At 41.5% G+C, this 17,558-nt stretch overlaps 1 protein-coding gene across 7 annotated transcripts in view; it reads right to left on the reverse strand.

Annotated features, from left to right (window-relative positions):
* MOSMO (modulator of smoothened) overlaps positions 1-14,536 on the reverse strand; it is a 30,266-nt gene extending 15,730 nt beyond the window's left edge. For all 7 annotated transcript variants that reach the window (XR_007903794.1, XR_007903793.1, XR_007903792.1 and 4 more), the window contains exon 1: positions 14,298-14,536. Coding sequence is in view for 2 of the 7 variants with exons in the window: in XM_051782879.1 (XP_051638839.1) it covers positions 14,298-14,403 (106 nt within the window). In the remaining 5 variants the exon portion in view is untranslated. The remainder of the gene's footprint in view (positions 1-14,297) is intronic.
* Between the last annotated feature and the right edge of the window lie 3,022 nt (positions 14,537-17,558).

The following is a 17,558-nucleotide window of genomic DNA, read 5'->3' on the forward strand; positions in this document are numbered from 1 at the left end:
GGAATTTATTTTCCTGCAATGGGCACTTGAAGTGATGTTGCTATATAAAGGGGGAAGAGAGAATGACTTATTTTGGTTTATTTATATGTATTTTGTTCTGGGCAAAAATTCTATTAATTCTATGTTCTAGGTACTGATTCCTTGGAAACAGGGTGCTCTCCCTTCTGCCTTTCCCAAAATCCAGGGAACTGACACTGCTAATCTTTCCCTACCACAGCCTTGGAAGTGATTCATACAGTTAATTCGACTTATTCCACTGCAAAACTCCATCAGAAATCAGGCCCTGTACCCTTATGAGGAGATTAGTCACGCCCAGAGCAAGCAATGCAGAAGGTTAGTGGAAAAGCTACGCTTTTGTAGGAAAGGCACCACCTCTGGTGTGAAGGGGGAAAAGACAACAGCATCCTGCTGGTTTGCAAAACCGAGGAGGAAAAAGGGATTAGCAACGCTGGGGAAGACCACTTGACTCTGCAAGGCACGGTCCAGGTTTAACAGTCAGTCACGGGGGCTCTGTATGTCCGGTCCCACCATGTGGTGCCCACAGACAGAGCTCCCAGAACTGGTTTGTATCTACAACTGCTCACAAGCAGAGCCTTGTAAAAGGAAATATAGTTAGTCCTCGTCTAAATTTTCAACCGCTGACCGATTAAAGCAATTTTAATACAGCCTCAAACTACGTCATATCAGCATTTTTTAAATAGCCCCCCCACATAATTAACTGCAGCTAAGTAACTATAAGCAAGTTGAACACCTTTTCCTCCACATTTGTGCTTAGGTCATTGTTGTAGGACAATACAGTAACTGAATTACACCTCGATAGCAATAAAAAGTATCCAAAATGGTCAAAATATAAGATAGGATCCACTACCAGTTTCTAATCAAGTATGAGAATACATATCTGTTACTGTTCTTACATTAATAATTACTTCTTTTGTGAGGGATGGGGGTACTCTGAGTAGATGCTCTTTAGCACTTATGCCACTAAAATAACTTGGAGGTTACCATGCAAGTACAGTATTCAGGATGTGGCATAACAGGTCGATTCTTTCCCTGCGGATGTTCCAGTATGTAGTTCAGTCAGTAAGATTCATAGGAAACCAAGTTCAGATTCACAAAAATAAGATTTATAAATTTTAAAGGAAGGCTGAAAAGAATAACAGAGGATCAACTGCAAAAGCACCGAACATAGAGGAGTTCAAAACAAAGGGATTATGAATTATCTTTCCTGCCCTTTGTAAGCCAAATCTTATGTTTTTGGCATTCACTCCAATTTGTCTCTCAAATCATCTAACAGGTGTTGTAACCCTGGGAAAAAAGCTTTGGAGTTTCTCACTTTGAAGAAGACCAGATTCAAGATGAATACATACACCCACTGAATGTTTACTGGCATGAAAGACACACCTAAAAATATTTATGTAATGTTAAAAGGTCAGTTTTCACTAAAGACCTAGATTTATTTGCAAAGCCTCTGCTATACCTAGAGGGCCTCTTTTAAGAGCAATTCAAGTCAATGTTTTAAGATTATGTTATATAAGCTGATGTTTCTCTTCTACTCCATTTATCCATACCAACTTTGAAATGCACCATCCTTCTTGTTCTAGAGATGTAAAGGGTGTTTCCCTGTTTCAGGAATTAAGTATTCTTAAAAATACTCATATAGGTGAGGTAACATCCCTAGCTTCAAACCCAGCTATGAGGAACCTACCAATTTAATTATATTTACCAATCTCATTTCCAGAGAGTTTAACTTACCAGGTACCATTTTTTGTCACTCTTCAGAAAGCTTTCTGGCTTTTAAAGAGAAGAATTCAAAGTTTTAAAGTCTAAAGTCAAAGCTGGAAGAGTTGTAGTATATTAGCAGAAAAGCCTGCCTTGCTGCTGAACAACATCTGGTGCCTGAGTTGCCTCAAAAGTTTTCAATTCCATGTTTGTATCATGCCTAATGCAAACCAAATCCCCCCTTCACAAAAACCACAGTCTTCTCCCTCCCTCCTCCTTAAATTAAAAAAAAAAAAAATCAGGGGCCATCTATTGGGAAAGACTTACATGTATTACAAAAGTTTATTACTACAGATGACAATCATTATGATATACTAATTGCAAGTGATGTTTACACTGCAGACAGTTGGACCAATAAAAGCAAGTTTATTTCTGAATCCCAGTATACAAGTTTCAATGCCATGCTGCTTGTGTGTTGGGTTTATTTAATGATTTTTTTCTTCTGCATCCCCTCTTTTTATAAATTTTTTTTAATTATTTTTCTGAGATGGACCACAGACTCTCTAAGAGCTATCCTCAGGCAACAATGCAGGAACAACTCTCCTGACACAAAAAAGGCTCTGTGTTCTCATGTATCAGAGCCAAGAAATCTGCCCATGCTGAAGGTATTCTTTCCTACTTGAGAAGTCAGCAGTAATTAAATGTTGGTAAACAGGATTTCTAATAAGCTGCATCCTTCTGTTTGTTAATTTTCTAACACTATGAGCATTTTCACAATGGGACAGTGTTGTCAGTGACTAGAATCTTTACAGCTTCTGAAGTGGCAAAGGCCTGGAAAAAAGAGAGAACCTTTTTTAAAATAAGAAAACTTAATGTTTTATTTAGCTTAAAAAAACAAACAAAAATCCATAGTTATTCCCATTTTTCCTCCAACCAAAACAGAGCTACTCAAGGTTGACAAAATTCACTGCCTAAGAGAAGAAAGATCAAAGGCAGTGTCAATATTTAAAAACGATTTTTCTAGTCAGCTACACCAGTTTTATGCCATATGTTCAGTTGAAAGCCACAAGCTACGACACCTACAGCTGTTCTGCCGTTTAACATCTGATGAGCTCTTTTTCTTTTTAACAGAGTTAGTTATATTTGGCTTCAGACAGAGCTGTAAAGTGACACCTCTTTATCCAACACCCCACACGACCCTACCCCAGCCTTATCAGAAATGGTCTGTTCATCACTTCCCAACCTGTGGCTGATGTGCAGGTCTTTGGGGCTCGAGCCAGTGACATGAGGTGGCCAGGCTGGGTCAGTAATGGCAGCACCAGAGTTGCCCTGTGGTACCAACATGACACAACCAGAAAACCACAGAAATTCTGCATCTTCTGTGTAGAAGGTGATCCACTACACTGGTGTCTTATCAGGTGGTCTGTTCACAGGCTCCATTTTTAACTCCTGCATATCCAAAAGCATCACGTCACCAAGTCAGTTGAGTTTCAAACTTAGTTATGTTCAAGCAGATCAGGATAGATACACCAAAATCCTCAAACCACACCAAGTAAAGTATCCTATTGTTCTCTCTCTTTATTCATGGAGAGAAAAATCAGAGGAGTATCAGCCTTCCCGCTTACAGTCTAAAGCAATGTCTCTCACCTAGTGACAAAGGCACTCAAGGTAGGGGAAAAATTCAGGTCCTGGCCCTGCCCTCAAGATTCCTTGTGCATTTTATCAAATCAAATTCAGGAGGAATAAGGATCGTCTTCCTCCGTCAGATGTAACTGCTGTGCTGATCTCAGCTTGCATCAGACATGCTCCAAGGACACCCACTAATCTGGCTCTTCCATGGCCTTGTGAATCACCCAGTGGTGAAGGTGAAAAGAGAAGTGTTGAAATGCCTTTTGGCATTTATATGGTTAGAAACATATTTGCAAAGTTTAGGTGTGTGTTCTGCAAACACTCAGCCCAAATGCACCTTATGTGCTTGAATGTTTACTTACACCTGAGCCTAACTTTCTCTTGGTCCACTTCTGGGAGAATATGTTAGGCCCAGATTGCCTGAAAGTACAACAGACTATGCTAAATAAAGAACAAAACATTCAAAAAGCAAACAAAATGTACTAACAATTGTGGTAGTTCCTTTAAATCACACAACTGATGGCAGGATTGTATTTATAGCAATGAGGACACGAGAAGGGAAGTTGGCAGGTAGAAATAATCTTTTATTAAAACCTCTAGAATAACTGGAAAGATTAGGCACATTTCTGGTCTTGCAAGCCCTTCCTTGGACACACAAGTTTCCCTCACTGTACTGGTTGGGAATATAAAAGATGTTATCCCTGTCTACCAGACTTGGCTTTATTCCATAAGGCATCTTTGTCAACTGAAGAATGGCACCTATTTGCCCGAAGACATATTTCATAGCAACTGGAATAATATTTCAAGTAGAATAAACCCCAACCTTAGTTTTTATTCCTAAAGGCACTTTTTAGCTGTTGCCAAACCTGTGTATGACACGCTTGTAAGAACCAGCAATGCAGGTTAAACTGCACTTGAAAGGGATGAGGTACAGGGGCAAAGATTTCATTATCTCCAATAACGCTTCACGTGCTGAAATACAGACTGACACACAGCTTAACTACACACCACCTGTCCTCAAGGACTGCTGGCACACAGTTTCCTGCCTGATTAACATTTGAAGCCCCCCCCAGTTTAAATAGTAGCTTCTACTTTTCAGGCAAACTGGAAAATAAACCAAACGAAACCGAACCCCAACCTTCTTCTGCAGTAATAATTCTCAAAATTAGGCATTTGCTTGTTGTTCCCATCACAAGAAAAACATTAAAAACAAAGGAGAATAGAAAGGCAGGAAGCATATTCAGGGTCTGTCCTGAAGTTATATTTTCTTATCCCTTTTGCCAGGGCAAGTCCTTGGTTTAGAAGCCTGCATAATTTAAGCCTGAATTATTTAGGCAATTAACAGGTGCTGTCTGTGTGGTGATAACACTTTCTCCCTTATCACAAATTGGCATCTACAAAAATAGACTCTTAGAGTCTGGAGATTTTTTTTTTTTTTGCTAGAATAAGAGAAGACAGACCATTCCTGAACAGTTAAATTTATACTTTACTGAAAACAGCAAGGCTCAGCACTTTCTGAGCAAGTGGGACTATTCTTCAAAAGCAATCAGATGTTATATAGTGCTCCAAAGAGCATATCTGTTAACAAATGTTGATACAGTTGTTATACTGACGTTCTGAAGCAGAATTCACTCTAATGTTAGATTTGATATAAAAAAAACAAGAAATACTCATCAACTTCATCTTACTGAACATCTACTTACAGACAGCATTTACTTCACATTCCACTGGGCATAAGTCAACAGACTTCTGTTCGTAAAACAGCAACTACTACTTCTGCCCTTAATTCTCTTTATTTCACCATTTTTCATGTATTAAGCTTCAGAGTGCTTCTTGGAATTGCTGAATGACCCACTAATATTCCACTGAAAGAATTTACAGGACCACATTAGAAATTTTTGTCCTTTCAATCTTTCCAGGTTTCCTGTACAATCTTGTAGCATAGTTTTTAAATTGAATTAAGTGTGGGTTTCAAAGACAACATGAAACGTGCTTCTTCCCACATGAGTTTCTGCAATGGAGAGCACATCATTAACTCATGAATTTAGGTGCATGATTAGTTTCAGAACGGAATTCAACCTAAGGAAAAGAAGTTCTTTCTTCACCCTTGTGACTCCTCTTCCCCCACAGCACGCTACGCCCACAAGGCTCCTCACATCAACAGGCACAGAAGCAGCAGTGCCTTTTCTCCTCTACGAGAAAGGAAATCAGAATCTTCCACTGTGGCAGTTCTGGAGCTGACATTTCCACTGATGGTGGGAATACTGTTGGATTACTGTCTATGCTTAAGAAAAGATACCTCTTGATGCTGCAATTTAGAGCCTTTCTATTTTGTGTAGAGAAGACTGAACATCAAAGTAAATTTTTAAGTCAAACAAGTCACTCTCTATACAAAAGTCATCCTTTAGGAAACTTGAGGTCCATGACAACCTCTCATCAGTTTTCTTCACTTTGGTTTGGTATAAAGACATTATAACCAAAGGTTGTGAATGTTTGATGCAATAAACTCACACAGATTAAGTTACAGATAAAACCATTCCCCATTACTTGTACATTTGTCCTGCCCATCAATGAAGTCTGAATCCCTCTCATTCCACATGGATACAAAGATTTTATTGCAGAAAGCAAGCTGTTTCACTAAGCCTAAGAACATTAGTATATGTGCCATCAATTTGAGAGGAGTAGAAAGAATCAGCGTTCAAAGCAGCCCTTCTGAAGTATTCACAGCAGAACAGTTCTGAGGCACACAGTGAACGATCAGTTGCCCTATTCCGTCCTATTTTGATCCCACACTTATTCCTTCAAATACAACTAAATGACATTATTGCCAACAGCTGAAAGTAGTCACAGCAAGAAAAGTGGAAACAAGGCAAGAACAACCTGGGCAAAGGAACGGAAAACCCGCGAGTAAGAACTGCAACACTAAAACTCTACAAACATGATGAGCAGCACAGAAATAAACTACTAGACTTTACTGTCTATGAACACTATAATTTGATTATTAAATTCTTGGATGTACCAAGCCCAGAGGCAGCCCAGCCCTACCAATGCAGTGTCCAAACAACAGCACAAAGAATTGCTCAGGGTCAAGGAAGTTCAAGGCTTCATGTGAACTGTCTTCAACTGGACAAGTATTTAAACATCTAAGTGGGGTATTAATCACTACACCTTGAGAGACTGTCATCCTTAATAACCCCAAAGTGCTTTGTAATTTATGGCACAGAACTGCAGCTACCATGAGGTTCTTGGGCAGCAGCCAACTGTTGCTTATCACACTGTGTTGTCTGGATAGGAAATGCTGGCTTTGGATACTGCAGTGAATCCTTGAGAAGCTTTCAGTGCCTTCACAAGGGAGCATTTTAGTTCATCCCAAGGACCCAGATATATTAGACTATGTTTTACTCAAAGACAGGAACCAGACTCTACATACTCTGTATGAATTTTGAACCTCTAACTCTTAGCAGCAGTATTTCCAGTATTTCATACTGGATTAGCCCATCCCACAGACAAACCATCACAATCAGACATTTCCTAAGGTAGTCAAGAGAGACCAAACTCTCATCGTCAACTCTATTTACAAAATTTAAAACACATATACAAGATAATACCTTTAAGATAAATCCTACAAGATAAATCCTTTAAGAAGGAAATCAAACATGATATCACAGGAAGAAACCAAAAGCTTCACCCTGAGAAAGGACACAGCCTATGACTGTTGATTCCATGTAGATTCCTACAGAATCAGGCCAATAGAAGTGCTCTTCCAGTCAAATGCTCTAGCTTGTTTCTGCTTTCCTTAAAATAGACACCTACCCTGCACAGATCCTCTTCTTGGCCATATCTCCAGTTTTTCAGATCTGTGTATATCTCCATCAGTCAGAGGCTTGGGGAAGAAAAGTGAAATTCAGCAAAGCAGCTGGAGCACACATAAGGGGACTGCTGCAAAATTACCACGGAACTTTTTTCCTGCATATAGCCCTTAGTAATAAAAACCTTTGTGAATTACTACATTTGTAGGCACTCTGAATTATAAGAACTTATCATTAGGTATTGAGAAATTTATTTTAAAATTTAAAATTGTACATACTATAAAATAATTTATAATTTTCCCAAATTACTTTGTACAAGAATAAAACATTCTCCATGTTTTATTTGTTCGACCACACTACAAACATAATTTTGTATCTGTTTTTAAAATAGCATTTATCCACTGCAAATGTAAGTATTCCTCCTCATCTATGAGTCACTCCAGTTACCTTCTTCTGAAATACACAGTTCTCAACCACTTCTGGAAAAGGATTCGAGAACTGCCTAAATAAGATGAAAATCCTACACAATGCAGTACACAAGAAAAGTTAGTTCTCCCCACTTTGTTTCAAGACTAGCGTGAAAATAAGTGGGAAAAAGTTAAGCTGTTGTGAAGTACCTATAAAAAAAAGTAGGTCAAGTTTAAAAGTTTGACCTACTGATCTTCTTTGCTTTGGCAAAAGTACAAATGGAGTTTACATAATGCTGCTTACATGTAAGTGCTGGCTGGAAACTGAACAATACAAATGTTTTCAATAAGCCTCAGCCATTAACAGGATTCCTTTTTTCATTATTTCAGACACTTTTTAATCTTTGTTTTGCAGTACACACTAATGAATCCTTCCTTCTAGGATTCATATATTTAAATCACTCTTGTGTTGATTTCAGTGTCACTTTGTGGCAGCAAATGCAACAGACACGTAAAATCAGCTCTAGGCTGATTTAAAAAACCATCACTGTTTGTGAGACACAGGTAAGTTCCTGAAGCCACAGAGCTGAATCTCACCAAGGCACCTTTCCCACAGGTTGTACTTCTACACAGCAGCTTTACAAAGTACCATGAACTTTAACACTAATTAGAGAATGAGGAATTCAACAGCATCTGGTTGAAGGCAAACTATTAATTTTGTACCTTCACATGCTAAAGAGAAAACAAAACGTGCATCTCACAGGAGCAGTATCAGTTTGTATTTGTTAAAAAGCAGATGTAAAACATCAGCTTCTCAATGGACAAAAACAATTGGCTCTCTCATCTCTGCTCTGGCAGGCTCAAGTAACCAGGCTGACACAGCTCTCTTTCATGGGATTCTTCCTACACATAAAATAGTTCCATATGTTTAAATGTTGACTGATTGAGTAAGCAGAAAATTAATTCATTACAACAATGCCTTTCTATTGATTTTTCTTGTGCCTTAAGGCCTGGTCAAATACAGAACCCAAGCACAATTCAAACACTCTTCTTTGTCACATTTTTACATCTACAGTCCCAAAGTGGAATGGAAATGTTCATTTTCAATATGGCACGGACCCTCCCAGAACTATTAACAGACTACTCTTGATAGAGTAACCAAATTATACAGGATTTAGATTCTAGTTCTTATTTGGGTTTTGTATTGTTGTTTTTAAGGCACTGGCAACATCTCTGAAAGGCAAGTAGTTGGCAGTGCCTGCATCTTAGGACCAGCAGGTTTTAATCACAACTCATCACCTTTCCCTCCTTGCTCACACATCTGGGAGCATCTGTCTAAGGAATGTGTTTTCCTGAAAATTTTGTTCCAGAATCTAATTTTAGCACTCTGATGTTCAGATGGCTTAGGAGATTGCTTTTCAGCACTCACCTCTTTCTAGGACCTGATGGTACATAATTCTTCCTTCTCTGTATCCTCATCCTTTTTTTTGTATTCTCAGCATGCAATCCAAACAGGTCCATGAAAGGGCAAATAACTTCTCCTGTCACAGTCACTACACGATAGCACAAGAAACATGAGGAAAAAGTAATTTTGTAGAATTGCTTCCAATCACATCCCACCATCCTCTACTGAGCAGAACTGGGAGACACGTGCTGTGTTCTGAGTGTACTGCAAGATGCTTAACAAAGATGACCAGAATCCTTTTACAACCAGTTTTTGAAAAGCCAACAATCCATACATCACAGAAACAAAACACTGTCTCCTTCAGTGAGCAGCACAATGACTGCTCTATATCATGATTCCTCCACAGAGGAGTGTTGTACATGAACAGCTTCTCAGCACAGGCCCTAAAGGGCAGAAGGCAGTGGTAATATGCCATCCTGATTTTTACATATCACTAGTTTTGGAGCAGACAACTGTACTTAGAACAATAGTTCCAGCTGGAACTCAAGTTTGCAAGCTCTTTAAATTGTTGATGCTTTATTTATTTTATCTATTCTATTCTATTCAGAAATACTAATTAATTCAAGTACCCCATGTGGTCTTGGGTTTATTCTATGTATAGTCAGTGCTCCAACTAGAGAAAAATATTTCAGTGGTCTCAAGCTCAGCAGGAGCCAGGAATCACTGCTTGGTCACATCACCTGTGATAGTTCATTAAGCTGATCCCAACAAAGCTACAGTTCCTCTTGGAACTGTGAAGCAAAATTCCTCAGGAAGAGCTATGACATGCAGAGGAATAACACTGAACATCAGTAATTTTCCACTTAGTACCAGACAACTTATTTCACAGGAGCAGCGAGGTAACTGCCTCAGGAGGGACGGCCTGCTGTGTATGGCTTGTTCTCCTAGAAGACCACAGATACCACTGAGTCAGGAATCGTGCTTCACAAATAAAACTACAACTCAGAATGCAAACCCAAGAACTACACATAGCACTTGGGAAGATACACGGAAAGGCAGCATTTGTAAACAGGCAATTTAAAATAAGTGGCATCTTGTAGATTCACAATTCACTCTCATACTGTTACTGCACAGCAAGATACAGAATGTTTGATACAGAAGTTCACATGAAAAGTAGAATTCCTAACACAAGGACCTTGTGCTTATGTCACAGATGTGAGATGAAATTGGAAGCTCTGCTGAACACCAATATCACCCAGGTCAGCACTGCTGTGCATATGCTGAGTGGCCTGGCCATAACATTATACTCAATGTTCCCTGGTGATCTATGGATCAGCATAAGAGGATGTGATATATACTTGCTTTAGGAGTTACCCATCAGAGTTAAGCATCCTTAAATTCTGACATCCATATGAACTTAATGAGTGCTATAAAAAAGGTACACGTTGTTCTGTAAATTGGAATCAAGTGAACAATCACGCTACATAGGAAGGGATGACTAAATCACATAAACAAACTGATAGCTTAGCTTTCTGAAGGGAGATTTGATTTGATTAAATTATCTTCTTGAATTATTTGACCTACCCTAAAAGCACTTCAAATTGTCAAACCCCAAACATGTACAGCTTTTAACAACTCTAATTTCAACTGTGCACACTATTCATACCCTCTTCCCTACAAAAGGGTTGAGAGCTGAAGCTTAGAGCAGCTTCTATCCCCCTTCCTTCCCTACTGAAGGCAAAATATCAAAACCATTAAAGACCCTCCCACACAAAAAAGGAACATATGGAGACAAAACTATCAGCTTATAAAGTTCTTCTCAAAAGAAGTGTAGAGATACAGGAGCAGAATTCCTTCCTACTGAAATCAGTGGCACTTTAGGCATTGGTTTAAATTAAAGCCAACTCTGTCCTTATTTCTCACACAGAGTGTCAGTTTGATAAGAAAAGGCTGTCAGTGCAAGAATACTGAGCAGCCACTGGTTTCCAGATTGGTTATCAGCACTTGCACAGCACGAATAACAAAACCTCACTGAGAACTCTCTGAAAGAAAAATCCATTTTATTTTCATCTTTCCTTTATAATCTTAAAGATGTATGAGATACCCAAAACTCAGCTAATGAACAATTCTTATAAAACTACACAAAGAGCCAACTGGAGACTTGGACCCATGTTCACAAAGGTGTGGTTCAGATAAGCATCTGAAACCTTCAATGATCTTGGCTGCACTCCTTTGCTCTTAATTGCAATGCTGGAGAGAAATTTTTATAGCCAACACTTTTCAAATGACTGTAAAACTTATCTTTATGACTAAGATTTAGTAGACTAATCAGCCCTTCTTCTATATTGATTCCACAGAACATAAGCTCCTTAAAAAAAATATTGACAACCATCTAGATTTTTCAGAAAAGCTTTAAAGTCACTGATTTATTTTGCTATCCAATTTAGCAGAAAATCATCATTATCTCTGGAGTAAGAGGTACGTATTGTTTAGCATTCAAATCAGAACAGATTCCTTTTATTTTTTTTTCCCTGAAACATAAGCCCAGGTTCCCAAAATGAATGGCTGTAAACAGCTCTGAATGAGCCAATGCAGTGCTGCCTTCCCAGGATTGCCAAGACCTCTGCTCTGTGCCATCCTCAAACAGCTGCAGTGTTGAGGAGACCAGGCTGTTCCACGCTGCCTTTCAGCAGCCAAGCAGAGAGACACTGTTACCCCCCTTCCTCCTCGGGACTAGGCTGACTTGGAGAAGCACAATCTAGAATAATTCCCACAGGAGATGGACCTAAGAACACAGAAAGCAAAGAAATATTTTCTTTTACAAAACAGTTCCTTTCACCAGCAGAGTGCAGGATGCTTAAAAAACCCCTTGTTCTGAGTGGCACATATGGAAGCTGGAGGCCTTGGACGTGCTCCAAGCACGGTAAGTCTGCTGAGAGTGCCTGAATGTCACCAGCAGCTGGGACAGGTTTTACCATCAGGGCTGTGCCCTCCTTTGCCAAATCTCTCCCCAGCAGGCTCTGGGTAATGAATGGCACTCATAAAAGCATCCACCTCATAATTCAATACCACCGTGTTTGCTACAGGAAGTCCTCGGTTCAATGGGCATCCTCACACTTCCTTTCTTTGCAGTTTGGGCAAAAGGCTCAGTTTAGAAGGTCTAAGCACTAGAAATATACATTTATGTTGCTTTTAACCAGAATTCTTATAATAATGCATTGAATCCCCTATCAACAAAAATCTACAAAAGAGTCACTAAGGAAGGATGACAGCTAGCTCTCCTTTATGGTTTTATCAAGACAGCAATTTGTTTGGCTTCAAAACATAGCAAAGAATAGAAAAAAGACTTAGGTCTGTCAAAACACTATTTGACTAGTGAAGTCCTTCAGAAAAATCCACACAGGTTTCACGTTTGCCAGCCTAATTAAAAGTAATATTGTTAGTTGCACCTCAGAAATGGCAGATGATTCTTAAGTAATCACCCACTGAGTAACCAAGAAATAATGATTGCTACTTATAATATTTTAGGAGATAATTTTTGTATTATAAAGGGATATTGAACATTTTTATCTAAGAAAGAATGTAAAGGACTGTGCTTAATTCCCAAAGGACCTTCTTTTTCCTTCAGTGCTTTTTTCAGAATAGTTTTTGTTATCTCACTTCTACATGGGCAGAGAGAAACCAACATCTCACACATTGCACAGGATCTGCTAATGTGAGGCAGGACTTCAGAAAGATATACTTAAATATTTAAAATTAAGATTATTTTATTTAAGCCCCTGAAGCTCATTACTGCAGCACTACTGCTAGGTGGAATTCTAAGAGGAAAGAACCAACTATTTTATATAGCCACAGGCAGGAAGATCATCACAATTAGCTACAGGAGGAACGGTGAAGTCATCTGGGGAGTTACTGAATGCTGCACTTTGGGAAGGAAAGGGACTTGTTCCTCTGGTCTGGAGCACGTAGGAAAGGCCAGGTTCTAGACTAGAAGCAATTCAAACAAGCCATTAGGACAGTCTGGTCAGAGGTAATGCCCACTCATCAATCCTTAACAGCCAACATTTTCAATACTCTAATTCATTAGAATAAATGAAATATGACATAATTTGAAGCTCAATCCTTTTACATCACACTGCATATTAGCCATGAAAGGTGCAAGCCAGACAAAGAAAAATTTTTAAACTCTCAGCAAGAATTTATGACAGAACTCTTTACACCAAGACCATTTTTCTTTATACTAACTTGTGGTTTGCTTCAAAGTTATACATTTAGGAAAAGTCATAGAATCTCCTGAGTTGGAAGTGACCCACAGGAATCATCAAGTCCAGCTCCTGGCTTGGCACAGGACAACCCCAAAAATCTCATCATGTGCCTGAGAGCACTGTCCAAACACTCCTTGAGCTCTGTCAGGCTTGGTGCTGTGACCACTGCCCTGGGGAGCCTGTTCAGAGCCCAACCACCCTCTGGAGGAAGAACGTTTTCCTGAGATCCAATCTAAATCTCCCCTGACACAGCTTCAGGCCATTCCCTCGGGTCCTAATGCTGGTCAAGGTGGTTAATTTAATTTCATCTGTTTGCAGTAAGGAGGGCTTCCTTCCTTGACACGGAGCTTTGTGTTCCCTGGGGACATGACATCAAAGAGCGGCCCTTCTCCTGTTATCTCTCCCTGCTCCACTGATCAGACTATCCAGGTCCTTATCAACAGGCTAAAATAAATCGTTCATACAAACAATTACACCGTTAGCAAGAAGAGAGACGCACAAATCCTTGTTCTTTTAAAGAAAACAGTGTCACATTCTAAAATAAAAACCACATGGGATCTAGGCTTAAAAGCTGATAAAGATCAGCATGCAGGAGCAAAAGGAAAAAAAGAGATGAAGGAAGGCAAGAACTTCCCTGCAACAAAGGAAACGTCAGTGTAGTACGAGACACTCAAAACCTGCCACGAACTAAGCGGAGCCTGATCTGAATTCCCTGTCCAAGGTGACGGGAGGCACAGGCGGGGATGCAGAGTCCAAGGGGGCTCTGCGGCTTTGCGGGACCCCTCGGGGGACCGGGAGGCACCGCCGGGGGCTCTGCCCGGGCCGAGGGGTCCCGCCAGCCCCCTCCAGCCGCTCCGCCCGCAGCAGCACCGGGGGGGCCCCGGGAGCCCCCGGGAGCCGGCCCGGCCGCCCGCCCGCCCCGTGCCCAGCGGACCCTCGGCACCTCCCGCCCGGGCAGCGGCTCCTCGGGGGAGCCCCCCGGCCCTCCCCGCGCTCTGCTCGGCCCCGACCCCCGGAGACCCTCCCCGGCCACCTGCCGGGTCCCGCCGCCGGCCGCCCTCACCTGCGGACTCGCCGGTGTTGATCCAGTCTGGGTTCGCCAGGCTGGCGATGGCGAAGATGTCGGCGGCCAGGAAGAGGCATCCTGAGATGATGGTCAGTTTGTCCATGTCCTCCGGCGCTCCGGCGGCTCCCGGCTCCGGCCTCCGCCCGGCTGCCGCAGCGGGCCCGGGCCGGGGGCGCCTCACGGCCGCGGCTCCATCGGACCCGCTCGGCGCCGGAAGCGAACCCGGCGGGCGGGGGGGCGGCGGCCGCTCCGGAAGGGGAACCCGCGCTCCCCGCGCGCGTCCCGGGCGGGGCGGGGCTTCTCCAGGGGGCGGGACCAGGGCAGCACGGACGGGGAGGGGCTTCTGTTAGAGGGGCGTGGTCAAAGCCGAAGTGGGCGGGGATCTCCGGGGAGCGCGCAGGGAGTGGGCAGGGCTTACAGCAGGTGGGCGGGGCTTGTCGATGATGGGCGAGGGCTGCTTGTTAGTGGGCGGGGAAGGGGGCGGGGCCGGCACGAAGGGGCGGGCTGGTGAGGGGCGAGGGGCGGGGCCGAGTCAGTGTGTGGGTGTGGCCTAGTGGAGGGGGCGGTGCCTCAGCGCGGGTCTGTCGTGAGGGGCGGGCGGGGCCGGGAGCCCCCGGTCCGCCTCGTCCCAGCCGGGCTCTGCCCCGAGGGGGTCCCAACGCTTTCCCAGGCGCTGAATAATCAATCCCCTGCCCTCATGCCCTGTCGCATTCCAGTCCCCAGAACTGTTTTTGAACGGAGAAATGAGCCGCTTGGTCAGCGCCAAGGGCTGCGGAGCTGTCGCAGATCTGTCTTCACCACAGAAATTGCCTCCTGTTTTTCAGCTCACTGCTCTCTATCTGTTGGGCATGAGCCTAAATTTCGGAGCTGCTTCTGTAGCAGTGGTGAGGACAGGGTAAGGGGAAGGTCTGAGGTCCCTCGGGGTTGCGCGGCTGTGGAGCCCCACACACGGACACACGGCGTTGTGTCTGTGCCGTGCCTCTGGAACAAAACCCAATTAATCCTGGCTGGAAATCTCACCCAAACAGAGCCGCTTTTGATGGCACGCTTTTCCATGGATTCAGAACCGTGGGGAATCTGTAGCCAATAAATGAACAATGCACCAGTTGTGGGAAACCAGCCCAGTTCTGGCCACAGTAAATCTGTGCCTTCGGTATTGCCATCCTGCTATGGGAATGCTGCAGCAAACGAACCTAACAGCCCCCACATCTACAGGTACTTGGAAAATACCTAATTGCTTACATATTTTTTCCCTTTCGACAGCAAACACACACTTGTTTTTTCCAGAGCAGCACGACTGATCTATATGGAACATACCGGGAAGCCAAGTGGGTGATTGTCTGTGCTGTTTATTTTTATGTAAATCTTTTGTGTAGACAGGAGACTATACAAACAAAATGCAGATGTTAGTAAAGTAATCTTAAAGTGTTCGACAGCAATCAGTAGGATTTATTATTTGGAAGACAAACCCTGTACTTACATTCAATTGAAATTGCCTTTACTTGACAGATTTTCTTAAGGGTGAAGGAAATAATAAGGCTTTTGATGAAAAACGGCTGAAATTATTCCCTTTAAACCAGGAAAAATTGGTGCATGGAAGAAATATGGATTTGAAAAATCCATTTGTTATAGGCATGCAATATTTTCTTCAAGTCTTTAATAGCTGGAAACTCCTCTGTTCTATTATTTTGTGCCCTGTTCCCTACCTTCCCTGAATGTATTGCCATTTGTAATGAATACTTAAGTAACAGCACTATTGCTTTTCCACTCGGTAAAATGTGTCACTTTTTAAGAAATAAGTTTCTAAGTAAAGTAAAAACGAATTCCAGTATATTTATTTGCAGAAAGCCGGTTTATAGAGTACACTACCTTTTTATAACTATTGCTATTATGGCTTTTTGGCAGCAACTCAGCAGGCAATGCCTATCTACAGAAGCAACTAAGGATGAGAGGCTTAACTGCTTGGACAATTAAGAGTGGGGACAGCACCTGCTCAAATGTCTCTTTAAACTCTTTACTGAGGAATGATATCACACTTTCAACTAATAAAGTTTTCCTCTCACTTTTCAAAGGGCCATCATCAGCACTGGAAAACCTCTCAGCACACACTGATTGCAGCACTGATGGCAAATATCAGGATGGGTGAACAAGGATTAGCTCTCACAATGTTACTGGATGGGCAGTATCTCCAGATAACAAACCTTGTTAAGAAAAGCTCTGCTAAAACCAGATAAAAAGAACCAACTGTGATATTCAAATGTAATAGCACTGAAAATATTCTTGTTCTGCATTTATGCTTTGAGTCTTTCTCTGATTTATTTACACTTAGGCAGATCAAAAGAAACTCTATTTAAAATTACAGAAAAAAGAAACCAGCACAAACTGTATAAAGCTCAGTGCCAGCATTCCATTGTGATAAAATACCTGTGATCTTAAAATAGCTCATATGGTGACTGTTTCATAATCAGATCAAGATTTAAGTCTATACGTTTTTCTCCAGCAAAAACAGATTTCCTATTCATCAGCAGGTTTGTCCAAAAATATTTTGACTATTACCTTTATGTAGCAACTAAACTTGAATAATAACATTTGTTGTTCACTGTAGTATTGTTCAAGTAATTTCACTCTACAAGTAACACAAAACTTCCCAAGGCTTGAAATTAATTTGCCTTATTGTTTGATTTTTTATTTCTCTTTATTACACAGAGTAGTTACAAAGTGGCAATGGACTAATCTCTGTGCTTTAACAATCCATGCAGGTGTTGACTTGCTAAATGCTTTAAACCTGAAATGAACCACATCAGTGCTAGCAGACTATTACCACTTATTAAGGGTTTCTTGTGGAACATCAGATACCTGTATTAAACTTGTAATTGAAAGCTCTGTAAATGTGACTGCTTCACAGGGGTCCCCAGACCAATTACATCAGTCACATGGATAGAGTTTGGAGATGATAGTGTGCTACATTAATTCCAGGCATTAAATTGTCTCTAACATTGGAATCTATGAAGTGAAGACTTGAGTGTAATGAAGTAATTTAGAAATTTACTGTCTGTACAGTGAAAATGCATATCTTTAAATTAGAACAATTTTCCCAGCATTGCCTTCATAGTCTGGGCAGTCCTTTCTTCTTGCACCTTTCAGAGAGAGTTAGTATTCCAAGCACCAGGAAGAGATATCTACTTGTTTGGTGAAATACAATACCTCTTTTTAGGAAAGGCTTTGCCCTTTTGATCCAAGTATAAAAATCAGTGGAAA

Source organism: Manacus candei, unplaced genomic scaffold (assembly GCF_025592945.1).
Source record: "Manacus candei isolate 608988 ecotype Guabito, Panama unplaced genomic scaffold, ASM2559294v1 h1tg000002l, whole genome shotgun sequence".
Classification (NCBI taxonomy): Eukaryota; Metazoa; Chordata; class Aves; order Passeriformes; family Pipridae; genus Manacus; species Manacus candei.